The sequence below is a fragment of the Chelonia mydas genome, chromosome 11 (genome assembly GCF_015237465.2).
Source record: "Chelonia mydas isolate rCheMyd1 chromosome 11, rCheMyd1.pri.v2, whole genome shotgun sequence".
NCBI lineage: Eukaryota > Metazoa > Chordata > Testudines > Cheloniidae > Chelonia > Chelonia mydas.
The window spans coordinates 13601334-13615381 of NC_051251.2; the positions used below are offsets into that span (position 1 = coordinate 13601334).

General features: G+C 38.9%; 2 protein-coding genes across 24 annotated transcripts in view; one reads left to right on the forward strand and one right to left on the reverse strand.

Moving 5' to 3' along the window:
* Nucleotides 1-13764, forward strand: part of CEP70 (centrosomal protein 70) — a 29736-nt gene extending 15972 nt beyond the window's left edge. For 11 of the 21 annotated variants that reach the window (XM_043524979.1, XM_043524976.1, XM_037911988.2 and 8 more), the window contains 5 exons: nucleotides 703-846; nucleotides 1372-1540; nucleotides 3590-3704; nucleotides 4921-5000; nucleotides 6338-6525. In XM_043524979.1, coding sequence (XP_043380914.1) covers nucleotides 703-846; nucleotides 1372-1540; nucleotides 3590-3704; nucleotides 4921-5000; nucleotides 6338-6399 — 570 coding nt within the window. In that variant the 3' untranslated portion in view covers nucleotides 6400-6525. The other 10 variants (XM_043524970.1, XM_037911983.2, XM_043524967.1 and 7 more) reach the window with 3 other exon arrangements.
* The window catches only part of ESYT3 (extended synaptotagmin 3), a 59184-nt gene continuing 51578 nt past the window's right edge, over nucleotides 6443-14048 (reverse strand). For 2 of the 3 annotated variants that reach the window (XM_043524966.1, XM_037911971.2), the window contains 5 exons: nucleotides 12651-12749; nucleotides 11882-12013; nucleotides 10028-10133; nucleotides 9307-9356; nucleotides 7345-8133 (listed from right to left, as the gene is read on the reverse strand). In XM_043524966.1, coding sequence (XP_043380901.1) covers nucleotides 8097-8133; nucleotides 9307-9356; nucleotides 10028-10133; nucleotides 11882-12013; nucleotides 12651-12749 — 424 coding nt within the window. In that variant the 3' untranslated portion in view covers nucleotides 7345-8096. Of the gene's footprint in view, nucleotides 6576-7344; nucleotides 8134-9306; nucleotides 9357-10027; nucleotides 10134-11881; nucleotides 12014-12650; nucleotides 12750-14048 lie in introns of those variants that run through there. The other variant, XM_043524965.1, reaches the window with a different exon arrangement.

The window sequence follows — 14048 nt, forward strand, 5'->3', positions numbered from 1 at the left end:
TGTTTTGTTTCATTTCAAAAGTGGTTTCAGTTCTTCAGTTTGTAACAACCTTTTGTTTGAAAATTTCCTGTAGTTTTTTTTAAATTCATTTGTGTAAAAATGGTCAAAATTGAAACAAAGATTTTCATTTGACCTGAAACTAATTTCAGAAAGTTTAAAAAAATTACCAATTGAAAAAATTAATTATTAACCAAGCTGTAGTCCTGTGGGATGGAAAAGGACTAAATATCTTCCTCCACCCAAACATTGTATCAGACAACACATTTGTATTACTCGTTAAGTAGTTTAAGAGTCCCTGGAAAAAATCACAGGATTTATATTCTGTGTATTTTATGTTCTAGTGTTCTCTCTTTTCCTTCTTGCCAGACTGTTGGCTTTTTGATGTAAATGGAGATGTTATGTTTTAATCCAATCCCACTGTAACAAACTGCTATCTGTTAACAAAATTATATCAACTACACTTTTTAAAAAAAAAAAAATCACACGCACAGAGAAGTGATGGTTTCCTTGAGTCTGAGAATAAACAAAGAGCTTCTGTTCACTGGTTTCATGGAAACTAAATCTACAATCTGTACGCCTGGATTATGCATTTTGCACTAAATCAATCTACCTAATTTTTATTTATAAAAGTATTAATTGCCTGGTATTCTACTTTATTAAGACTTGTGCCTTATTTAACAGTTAAATTGTTCGTTGTTAAAGGACTTGCATAGGTCCCTGAGAAAGCTATCACTGGAGTTGGTGCCCTGGCACACTGTAAATGCACATAACGCTGAAAGCATTCGAGTTGAAGACCTACAATTCATAGTAGATACAATCTTGGAAGAAGTAGAAAATAAGGAAAAGGTAAGTTTTCAGAAGTTTAATGTTTTCCATATCAAAAGCTACTCTGAAATTCCTATTTGTATTCCTTGTATATTGATTAGAGTTGTGCATCTGGAAGCCTGTACAAGGTTTTGGCGCAAGATGCATGAAAATAAGTATTATGGCAAAAACTATTAACATAATTAATTAATTAATATATTAATAGTTTAATCCCAGGTGTAACTCTGTTTAAATCAAAGGAATTAGACAAGGGATGGATTTGTCTTAAGACGTGTAATCATCATTTCTTCTCTTCCCTTATTTTGTCGATTTCTAAATCAGCAAAGAGAATCCTTAAATATATTCCCCAAACCATTAAAAAAGAACATTATTGGACATTTCTGGCTAAGAACTTTTAAAGTATGTCTTTTGTCTGAATAAATTCATTCCTAATGTTCCTTTCATAAGAGAAGTCTGTTTTTCTTCAGAGCCTAGTTTAAATATGTTCCATGGCTTAAAGGGTATTGTTAACTTTCTCCAACAAGTTATTTTTTGTGCTTGTTACAGAATGGCCAGATGCCTTCGTTACAAACATTGAATGCAATTGTGTCTCACTTCCAAAAGTTGTTTGATGTGAGTTCTCTGAATGGAGTTTATCCACGAATGAATGAAGTTTACACAAAGCTTGGAGAAATGACCAATGCTATGAGAAACCTGCACGAGCTCTTAGAACTAGGTAAGGACTTACTGCTTTTCACTTAGTCACTTTACAAGTAACTAAAAGTTGGTTGAGAAGAAGTTGGTCTTGACATAGAGAAGAGGATGCACTTGCTGTGTTGTGAAATGAGTAGTCAGTCAGTCACACGGGTTTGTGAGAAGAAAAATAAAAACATGGCACAGCCACCACCCATTAGTCTGAAGAGGGGAAGCTCATCTGTTATGGATCGAAAGGATCGGTGCTATGCCACAGCTTTTTAACAGTCTCTTGGAGGAACCCTTCAGTGTGCCAGACCCCCAAGGAGTCCCATTCTTCCTTCAGGGTAAGCATCACTGCCTCCTAGACTCAAGGCTCTGGGCTCCAGCTCACCATGAGCTCTGCCCAGCGAGTCTAATTGAAATAGGCTCCCTGTAGAGACTTGTACAGAGACTAATGCTCCTCAGCAAATATTTACAGTGATACCCAAGCAGCTTTTTCAAAACAGTAGGATTTATTAGTCAACTGGAACACAGCATGGAAAGTCATTTGGTTAACATAAAGACATAAAGGTAAAAGCATAGTCCATTCTGGTCAAGCCAGAGCAAACCACCAGTTAAGTTGTAGCAGATTCCATCTTAGGCTCTGTCTCTTTCTGACCTCTTTAGTCATCCCCGTGAGAGAACAGCCAGTCTCTTCCAGAACCAGAAGTCTGCACTTATCCTTTGCTAGTCACATCCCAGTCCTTCGTTCTCGAGCTGGAGTCTCTCCTCGGTTTCTCTGCCGAGTGTGTCAGTTCATGAGTCATTGGTGCTTGCATTGTCTCTCTGGATCTCATGTTGATCTGGATCGATTTCAACCACTTCCTTAATGACTTTTCATTCCACCCAGACAGCAAGGTGACACACACACCTGTGCAGGAGCAATGTTAACCCCCACTGGAGAGCAATGCAAAGTATAGAAGGAAACTGAGGCACACACAGGCTTTGAAAAACGTACAGAAAATTCCTGCTTTGTCACACCATCTGTGTGATTGTTGTTTGACCTGCAGCACTCTGTGACTGGGAAGAGGTGGTGATTGAATAATGAAGGGAAGCAAAGCGAGGAAGCTTCTGGTTTTTTCAAAATATTTAATTTAAAACAATAACATTTTATATTACATCTATCTATTGACCCTCTGATTGTTATACTTGTACATTATACTCCTTTCTCTACCTGAAGGGCATAGAGTCTAAAAAGACAATTTTCGTCTGCATTTGGAGATCTTCTAGCACGTATTGACTTTGTTTTTCCATGCCCAATTTTCAGTCTTTCGAGAGCTTGCTTAACTTTTTTTTCTTCCTTGTACTATTTTTTACAAAAAATTAGAATGTCAAAAATGGATCTATCCGACTCAAGAGAACCTACTCAGTTACTCCCAGAAGGGAATAACTACCTTGCTTACTGGTTTTTGTGTGATCATGGACTAGCTGCTGCAAGAGTCTTTCCCAGCACACTTCCCATTTGACTTACCAGTATGGACTAGCTGTTTGACTGCTCTGGGGGTGCATATGTAAATCAGTCAGAGTAAAATACTGATCAGCCATTATATTGGGAAACGAAGGTCAGTTGTGTAGCCTGTCGTTTTAGAGGCAAAATGGATGGTTGTGGTCATTGCCTCTGGCAATTTCGGGTAGCCATGGAGGCTGCATTATTTCATCATTAATACATAGGAAGGGAGGACCTTAGGTGACTGAAGGAATTAATGTTACAGTGAGTGACTGGGAAATATGGAGCTTTCTTCTGTCAGATCCTTGCTGCAGTTAGAAGACTTAATAGCTCAGCACACTTTATTCGTTAGACTGAATTTGACACCTTTGCAACAGAAGTGCTTTCTGAGCCATTAAGAGATTCCTCACTCTAAAACAGCCGTACTGATCACCATGTTTTCAGCTAATAAAGTGAAGAATTACGAGTTCTACAGCTGGTGTATCCAGAAAGAGGTGTGAAAAGGTTAGTGAAAGCAGGGATACTAGAATTGCTTTGTGCGTAGAATACAGTACTTCCATGTTGTTGCCATTTTGGAAGCTATGACACCTGTGTTTTTTCCAGATCATTCAGCCCCACCCGCTGTACTGGTGAACACTGTTGGAAAGCTATGTAAGGTAATTAATGAAAATGTGACTGGACAGGTAGAGCAGCTGCTGGGGACCCAAGACATCCAAAGGTATTTGGGCTTTTATAGCAGGTGTAATAACACATGATTGAGTTATGAGAACTGGTTAGGATTACTTTATAACTTTCAGCATCACCATTTTAAACTCTTACACAAATGGACTGGAGAACTTGCCTCAGGAAAATGTTTCCAGGCTGCACTGGGGGGGGGGGACCTAAAAATTAAGGCTAAAGTCAAGATCTAAAGTTTCTGTTTTACTTGAGAATATAGTCGGTTTAAACCAATATCCTATTAAAGTTGTGAATTTTACAAGGGAGACAAAAAACAAATATTGCATGTGTGAGATAGGAAGAACTATTATTACAGCGGAAACATCTTAATGGGATACTCATTGGGAAACTGGTTGGTTGAGTTAATTGAATTGATCAGGCCTCGAGCTCCCTGTAAATACTTTTTAAAACTTCTTTTCTAGTTCATAATGTTTTCACTTGTGAAAAATGTGCATAGCTTTGGGGCTTGTCTATGTGATTGAACCCCCAGTGGGAAAGAACGTTACAGGAGGCAGCTGCAGGTAGATAATGGTACATCAGGCTTTCCTCTTTACCTCCAGGACATTCAGTGAAAATAAAAGGTATCAAAGTTAACTGAAAGAAATCCTTTCACGCAGTGTACAAGTAGCCTGTGAAACTCACTGGCTCAAGGTATAATTGGAGAAAGGAGTTTAAACAGGATATTTATATAGATAACAGGAACAGCCAGAGTCAGTAGTAGTCCCCTACTGCAAGATTTCTTGCACCTTCCTCTGAAATAGCTGGTACTAGTCCCTGTCAGACAATATACTGGATTATATATACAGACCACTGCTCCAATCCAATCCTGTAAAGCAAGAGTAGGGAAACCTTTTTTTCTACTGGGGCCACTGACCCACAGGAAAAAAAATCAGTTGTGGGCCCCACAGAGCTCCACAGGGGGTGTGGAGGCTTGGGGCTTCCCCTGCAGCAGGGCAAGCCAGTGCTCACCGCTCCAGCCCTGCAGGGGCGCATGGAGGCTTGGGACTTCCATCCTGCAGCATGGAGACTTGCCATGGGCTGGATGAAATGAAGCAGCAGGCTGCAGGTTCCCCACCCCTGTTGTAAAGAACAAAGCCATGTCTCTTACAGAAACTTCTTCCTTGGTTATGGCAAAACAGAATAAGTTTGCATGGTTCCTTTTGTCTAAGTCATTTGTGCAGGACTATAGACTTAAAATTACAATTGACTGATTTCAGTATCATCAACAAATTGGAAGAACATGAAGACTTCTTTCCAGTATTTCAGGCACTTATTCAAGATTTACTTTGTATTTTAGGTAAGTCATTTTTACAAAATGGTTTCAGCCAGAATTTCCTCAACCCAAAATGACTTTCAGTGGAAACTTTAATGTGTTGTATGTGTACATAGTCATGGTGGTGTTAGGCCTTAATTCCAAAGTGAGGGAGTGGGGCGAGTGATGGTCTGCCTCCACATCTCCCATTGTTACTAGCGTGCTATGTATTGCTTGTTGTAGGGCACTAGGATGGGGAGCCTCGGAGCGGGTGGGATAGAACAAATTGATCCTGGATCTTAACTATGAGGTTTGTAATGAAGACATGCTATGTATACAGCCAGAGTTAACATGGGAGCTAAGGGAAACATAACAGTCTCACACCACCCATCTGGCCCAAGTTTAGTGGTGCTTTCATCCCAGCCTAGCTGGCTTATCTAGAGCTGTGGGCTGCTAACCTACCCATGCTGAGGTGAGGAGAGACTAAGCCACTCACATGCTGATAGTCCTACAAGTCCCCCCCCCATGTGCCCAGAAACTTTATTAGGACAGAATCTGAGGCAGTAAGTGGAACTGTTCTTAGAAGTCTTAGTGACATAGGTTGAGTGCGGCTTCCCCTTCCCAACCCATTCTTGGATCATGCCTTCCTGGGTGAGAATTGCTGTTAAAGTATATAGTGAGTCATGCAGAAGAGATCAGTTTGTCACTTAACTGAAGGTGGGTGAAGAATTTAGTCCCACACATGTGCAGCATTATTAGCTATCAATCACCTGATTTCTGGTTGAAGAGTTTGGATGAAAATGTGTAGCTTCTTTCTAGTTATGTAAATAAGGGCTTACAGCTTGGCTGAGAGCTGCATACTGCAAATGGCTCCATGTTGCATTTCTACTTGTTTTTAGAGGGTCACAGCCAGTTTAAAAAACCTTTTTGATTGTTACACCTACTGTGATTAAACTTTTTTCCTTAAGATTTTGTTTATGCGCAGTAGGAATCAGTTTGAGGGTACACACGCTTCCCCAGGCCTTGCAGCACGATATTTAATAGGAGTAGCACTGCTGAAACTGATTAGGCAACATCCAGCAGCTGGATGCATGGAAAAAGTGGGCCTGACCATGACTTGTTGCTCTCAACTTCAGGAGTAGATGAGATGGGTTTGCACTAGCAACCTAAAGTCCTTGATTGTAGGCTAGCATTGAAAGACCTTGACTTCACAGCCCATCACTAGAGAGAACTTAAGTTTTAGATTAGAACTATCAAGGTTTTATTCTCTGAAATAGGACATTACTAACATTTCTAACACTGAAGCTAAAACTTCAACTTGTAGGCCATATCACTTTTTTCTGTATATGTGTGTCACTCCTGTGCTCTTAACTTGTTTTCAGAAATCAGTAATCTGGATGACATTGTACCTGCTGTGCAGAGTCTGAAATTGCTAGCTCGATGAAGATTTTAAACGTGTAAAACTCAGCTGTAAGACTAACAATTAATACATTTACAGCTACCTCCACCTTGTTTGATCTTAATGTACAGTTTTATGTTTTGACTAAAATAAAAGTTGAGTAAAATCTTTTCTCTGTTGCACTTTTAGTCCATGAGCAGGTTAGGGAAGAGATCATGGTTCTGAAAAAAGGAGGAACAGAAAACAGCTTCAAACCATCCCTGGCTGGATTGGGTAAACTATTAATCCTTTGGCTTCTAGATCTGTTGTAAACTCAAGTACTGCATGTAGAACTATGCTGTAGAGGTTTACTCAAAAGTACAACTAACCACTTCACACCAATCACTGCAGAAAATACTGTATGAGAATTGCAAAAAAGACAAGGAGTACTTGTGGCACCTTAGAGACTAACAAATTTATTTGAGCATAAGCTTTCGTGAGCTACAGCTCACTTCACTGGATGTATTCAGTGGATGAAGTGAGCTGTAGCTCATGAATGCTTATGCTCAAATAAATTTGTCTCTAAGGTGCTACAAGTACTCCTTGTCTTTTTGCGAATACAGACTAACACGGCCGCTACTCTGAAACCTGTATTAGAATTGAAGCGTAAGAGCCTATTCTTGCTGTATGAATTAGTGACCCATGTTAGCTGATGCTTACCCACTATTGGACTCATGGCTGGCTGCTGTAAAGGCTTTTTGGGATATTGACAGTCGGGGAGCAGGAGTTTGATGTTCTGTGATTCAGGCAGACTGGGTTAAGTTGGTAATGTCTTACAGCTAAAAAACAGATATTTGAAACTTGCCAGCTTTGCTGCTGAGAACTAGATCTTGGTTTTAGTCTTGCTCGTGAGACAAATGCAACCTGAGCCATCATCTTTAAACAATTTATTGTACATTTTGAAACTAAAAATATACTGAATTCCTGGAAGTATTTTGGTACATCTTAGCCCATCTTTAAATAAAAACTGTAGTTATTTTTAAGGGGGCTGTGCATTATTAGCAAGGTTCACAAGACAAAGTACAGTAATAAAATTTTCAATATTAAAGCATCACACATTAAAAACCCTGTTGATAATTTGGCACAGTTATTCACCCTGTTTTGGTGGCTCATTACATATATATCTTTCCAGATAGCACCTATAATCAGCTTTATAAAAAGCTCCTGAACAGTTGAATGGTAGCACAGTAGTATCTAGACTCTTAGTGACTCAAATAGAAGCTATTACAATCCATATATCAGCTTGCAAAATAGACTTTTGAAACACTCCATTACAACTCCTATAGTTTAATGCATTCTGTTAAGATACGGACAGCCTGGAGAGTGAAGTCTATCTTAAAAGAAAAAGTCAGCCCTGCTATACTCTTGGGACTAAAGGTATTGTTTAAATGAAGAATCAACTCTGGAAACTAAAGTTTCTTTGAAGATATGCCTTGTAGGACTAATCCAGGAACAAATGCTTGAGTTTTGAGTACTTAACACATTTAGACCCAGTCTAAATCTGAAGCTTTAAATTTCTTGTATTCCTGCCTTTTATAAAATGCTAGCCAGTCATTGACAAGGGTAAACTATAAACATTTCACCTTACAACTTGCTTTGGGTACAATATTCTGAAGTTTTAAAATAGGTTACAGAATATACATATATACATTAATATAAAGAGAGTAAATAGTCATTGTATATAAGGCACATGATACAGGACATCATCTTCTGCTCCGTCTCTCTGCTATCAGCTCATACCTGCAAGGGACAGCAAGTAATATGTCTTTAAAAACTATATTTGAAAGAAGCACCTATAAGAAAACAAGCTTAGTGTAGTTTTAACAAGTACCCTTGAGGAGGGGTTTGACTCGTTTTTGTTTGTGTGAGACAAGGTGGGTGAGATCTTTTTCACCAACAGAAGTTGGTCCAATAAGAGACAAGCTTTTGAGCACTGCTTCAAGCTTGAAAAGCATGAAGCAGAGCTCAGAAGCTTCTCTCTTAATGTGTAACATTCATTTCTGCAGGAGTAGGAAATAGCTACACAGCTCTTCATGCTTTTGAAGCTCTTCTGCTTTTCTTTATGTAACATGCATGGAATGGGGGAGGGGAAGAAAGCTGAAGCCATTAATTCCAGCACTCATTAGAAACTTTAAAACAAAGCACTGTAAACTTGCAATAGGGGAAAATTGGAAATATAAAGAACTTAGGAACTAGGTTGAGGCCTTTTTGAACCCTAACTAAGTTTGTAACCAAAACAATATAGATGCATCTCTGGTGGCTAGACATGTCTACCTGATTTCAAACTGCAAAACTGCACACAAGTCATGTTAAAAATTTGGAGCTGGTACTTTTACTAAGTATCTAATACTGCAGTGTTTTCTTTTTGCTACTGTAGCCTCAACCATGATAACTAAAGTTTTCAAATATTAAACTAGACAGGCATGATCTTGGATGCCTTGATGTTTAATAATTCCTATACAGTAATACTGTCATTTGAAATTTGTCAGAAATCAGTATTGCTGATTAAGATGTAGCAAATTAAGATATTTTATCTCCAGGTTATGAAAGAAACCAAGTGCCTTGTAGCAAACAATACTCCATTGAGATGCTACTTTTGTTTTTCCCCCAGAGGCTTTAATGTAATTATTCCACATTAATCTGCAAAATATCATTAACATACAAAATATTCTTAGTTTATTAATCCTCTGAATATATTTCAAGCAGTAGGTCTTGTACTAACGAGTTAACCATTTAAATTTGGTTCCTTGTCCAAGCTAATTCTAGTTAGTTTTATATTTGCAATTGGTAATGGACTATTCACTCAACCAAAATTACAAAACATGGCCCATAATTTTTAAAATAAACGTAGCACATTTGTAATAAAGGTGTTTCACTTACGATGAACATGCTTTGAAGCTATAACAAACTTACCATTGTGAAAAGCCTTTGATTAAATCTTCCTTTGACAAATCAATGAGCACCTTTAAAAAATAAGCCATAATTTTATAGCCAACATTAAATTTACAAGTCTGTTAGCAAAGTTTAAATGTATAACTGTTAACCTCTCCTCCAGTCAAAATTCTAGAGGTATAGCTCCTGTTCCAAGGAGCTGAGCTTTAAGCATTCTGAGAACAGTTGCTCAGGAATGCATCCGATGAAGTGAGCTGTAGCTCACGAAAGCTTATGCTCAATAAATTTGTAAGGTGCCACAAGTACTCCTTTTCTTTTTGGGAAAATTAACTGGCAAAACTAAAATTTCCCATCAGAAAATTATTCCCATGCCTCAGCAGCCCATCAGGCAAGTTGCAAGGGGAGCCCTGGTTCATTGGCAGCCAGGGAATGTATTTTGCAGTGGAAACATTTCTCTTTACTAAACTAAGTATTGCAGAATTCTAGTTCCACAAAAAATTGAGTTTGTGGCTTTTCATCCTATTTTGGCACAAAAAAATTTCCAAAAATTGTTTCCTGGCCAGCCCTAGCTGCTGGAACTACAATTTAGTGGCAGAAAGCTTTATCACCGGTGATACTGAGGGCCAGAAAACAGTTTAAGTGTAAGTCTTATACAAAAGTTAGATGTACAGTCAGCTTCCACGGTAAAGATATTTAAAATAAATGTTTAATATCAAATAGTACTTCATAGTTTAAAACTTACTTTTCCCAATTCCCTTCTCTCACGTGAAATAAACGGCATGCTATTTTTCACTGCAACGTCTAGTGTCCTTTTCTTAACTTCTTCCAAAGATTCAAAAAATTCAAATCTAGAAAAGTTTTCAAAAAAAATGCATGCCAATAAAGGGACCAGAATCAATGAAGTCGAACAGTACTAACCACCAAAAACTAGACACAAGTGGCAATGGTCAGAACAAACTAGTATTGCAGAGTCAGCATGGCTGTGCTTTACAGGATAAGGTATACTGTACAAAGCGAGTCAACAACACAGGTTGGGAACCTCACTATCCATTTGAATACAAACCTTGACAATATTAGTGTCCAAAACAGGAGTTTTATATTTGATCAGAGCAACTTGCGGCAGGGTATGAGCCTTTCACATTGCTTGTTCAGTGGAGACTAGATCCCTACTTGTCTGTGGTGGTGGTAGTAGTATATCCATAGTTAACTCCTATTAATCTTAGCAGTTGTTACAAGTCCCTTCTAGATCAATGACAGAATACATCATTTGAGGGCGGATTAGCACTTTCCACCCCAGCAAGAGAACATGGGCAATACAGAAGACACATGTTTGGGATGAACTTCTATTTATGGCCACTTTCTCCCACATGCAGAATCGGAATGTCCACAGGACAAAATCCATCATTAGATGGAAGAAGCCCACAATCAAACCCTTACATGTGGGGGGATGTTCCTGAAATAAACTAACCCTGGGTCATATTAAGGCAAGATGAAGGAAGAAGCAGGGGAATAGAGTTCTTAGTCACAATTCTGGCACATGCTATGCTAGTCATCCAACTGAAGACAAAATTAGATCTGTGAGGTGCTGTGTATGGAAGAGTGAGTTTCAGCATGGCTAAAGTTTTTTCAGAAGTCAGGCTTGTAAGGTGGAGTGTTTTGAGATAGTGAATACTATGTATTTAGTGAACTGCATTACAAGTAGTACAGGACCGTTGAGATACTGGAAAGAAGGATGGGGGAGAAGAGGAAGCATTCCCGACAGCAGCAGTGAGGCAAATACACAGCAGTCATCCAGGGGAGTAAGAAACAGCAATTCCACAGTTTTAAAAAGTCCAGGGTTAAGATTTTTCAATAGTTAACTGATTTTGCATGCCCAGCTTGAGACAAAGTGTCTCTCCATTTCCAGAAAGTGCTGAACCTCTGAAGTGTTAAGTGGGGCTCCAAAAATTGAAGCGCCCAAAGTCACTTTTTCAAAAATGTTGGCTGAACAGGTGAGTAGCAGCAGGTTTTACTTACTTGTATTGATGTTTTAAGCACGACCCCATACAAACAGACAGAAAGTATGGTTTACAACCTAAACTAGATCATGTAATTTAGACAGGTAACAAACCAACTGGCCCAGCCTCAAAAAGGTGACTTTTTAAAGTCTTTGTGGAAGAGAGAGGACTCAGTGGGCTTCAAAGGAAGGGTTTGGATGACGAGAAGTAGGCTGGTTTGGTGCAAAGAAAAGAGACTAACAGGGAAGAGAGTCACATGCAAGAAGAGAGGATACAACAGGAACATGCCACATTAAGAGACAAGCAGCAGCATTCAGCATTTACTGAACTTTGGAAAGGCAGGAGGGAGGGATGTCCCTAGAAATACAGGGAAGGCTGGTGCTTGGTTCTGCCCAAGTACCCAAATTCCAGCCCCTAACGGTAAGTTTTGTAGAAAAGCTGTAAGTCTTTGCACCATATAGTCCTTTATACATAACAGATATATACAGCTCTGCAAAGTATTTCATTAGGTGCAGTGAGTGCCTGCTAAAGATCTTTATAATAATCAGTTTAATCTTTTCTGTTAATAGTTCAGCTGTGATATGAAGTTTCCTACTTACTTCTCATCATAATGGGGGTTCAGTGTTTTTTTCTTAACAGTCGTCTTCTTTCTGCTTGCCCATCTTTTATCTGGAAGCAGGTAGACACGAACATATGGATCTACTCCACGATTAGAAGCTGGCATCAAGTTTCTTTTAAAAGAACATAAGTCTGTGTTGAGATGACAGGGAGCCTCTTTACTATGTACATTCTGAACTAGTCAAAGTCAGGCCAAACTTAGGCTAGAGGATAAAAGTAATAGTCTTGGTGGCTGGTTTGTAAGCAAGGAATGATTTTAGGTGTTTCAAAGTCAGTTATATAAAATTTTCCAGACTCATTGAGTTTAGTGGGAGCTGCTGGACACACTGCATTTGAGAAATGAGGCCACTTACATAGGGGCCTGAGCAGGGATGTAGTAATCTAACCGTAGGCATCTATTCTTGAAAAAAAATCGAGGCCAATACACTTTGTGTTCCACCAACCATTAGGATTAGTAAGCAAGTTACTGTATTAGCATATTATTCCATAATTTTAACAAATCCTATAGTGGCCATTTCCACTGAACCTGCTGTACCAGCCACTATCAGAGACAGAATACTAGGTTGATGAAATGTGGTGGTGATATGTTCCTGTGCCTAGCAAAGTTGCACAGTTTAAGAGTCAGCAAATGTTTCCTACAGCAACTGTTGTGTACGCTGCATGTGAGATATATTGAAGTGAAGCTTTAACATGTACAAGAAAAGCTACGTTCTCATTTAGATTACAGGTAAATTAGTATGTAAGTGTTACCTGCAATTATTTACCATCACAATGAGACTCCGTCGCAGAGAGGCATATCGGACAGTGAGCTGGATCTCCCCCAGGAGCACTGCAGTTAGATTAGTTCCACTGTAAGACAGTTACACATTCAGGATTTTCAAACAATTTAGCATCAGGATGCATACATAAGATCAATACACAAGGTGTGTGCTATGAGATACAGGGGTTGAGGTTCATTTTCAATTGAACAAGTCACAGCAATGGGGAAAAACATTAAAATGCATTGAAATCCAGTGCATCATTAAATCAGTCACTCACCAAAACACAGAATACATCTCACCTTGAGAAATGTAAACCCAGTTTTCAAAGCACAGCACTTACCTGTTTCTGGTATCCTCCATTTGTTCCTATAGAATAGGAGTGATCCAGAAGGCCTCTACCAGAAATAATGCTCATTTTAAAGCCAAGAATGGTCACTGTGTTTATTATATTGGTATCTGTTCTTGGTATTAGTGTAGCATAGGGACGACAGCACATGCTTTCATAATTTAAATAAATATCGGATTATTGTAAGTGCTCTTTAATAAGTACAGTATGTGTGTGTAATCCTCTGTTTAGTGGATTCGTTTGGGGGTCATGTCTCTGTACATCACCTGGAATGTTGTTAAAATGGTCCCTGAGACACAGGCACTGTCGTACAGCAAAGATTCGTAACAAATTCCTATTTTAAATTAATAGGACATCCAGTATATGGAAGTATTGACTTTAAAAGGTTAAAACTAACAGCTGAAACTGGTTTGATGCCTCTACTTGGATTGACAAACTTCTGTGCTTCTTTCAGCTCACATACAGTGGCTAAAATTTCTCAAAAGGGAATTAGTTATACAAAGCCAGATGCATGGGGCTCCCACTGACTCCTATGGGACAGACCCTATCTGATGGCAGAACTGGCTCTCATACACTTTTCCAACCTCCTAACGAGACCATCCGTGCACGAATTGTGAAAACTTTTCAAAGTTATTCCATTTTCAAAAGTGGCTGGGAAAAAAGTCAGTCAAACCTACCTGATCTTCGCAAAGGTTTCGCTTTAATGTGTATTACACTTGAAGTTCTACCCTTTACAATAAACATATTTGGGATTAAAGGTATCTGAGTCAAGTGTATTTTTCAATGATGTGGGACTTACTATGTGAACCCTGTGGAGTGCCTTAAATGCATAAAGCTAAATTCAGTCTTCATGTAGGAGATGCAGTTCCCCTGAAAAAGGCAAAAAGAGCTGCATCTGCTTACACAGATGTGAATTTGACCCCAGAAGTTTACTTGCTCCTGACTGAAATGTTTACGCGAGTTCCCTGCTAAATCCTTTTGGAGTTCGAATCAGTATTGTGGGCTGAGACCTCAAACATTCCTTTGTACGTAGTAGAAGCC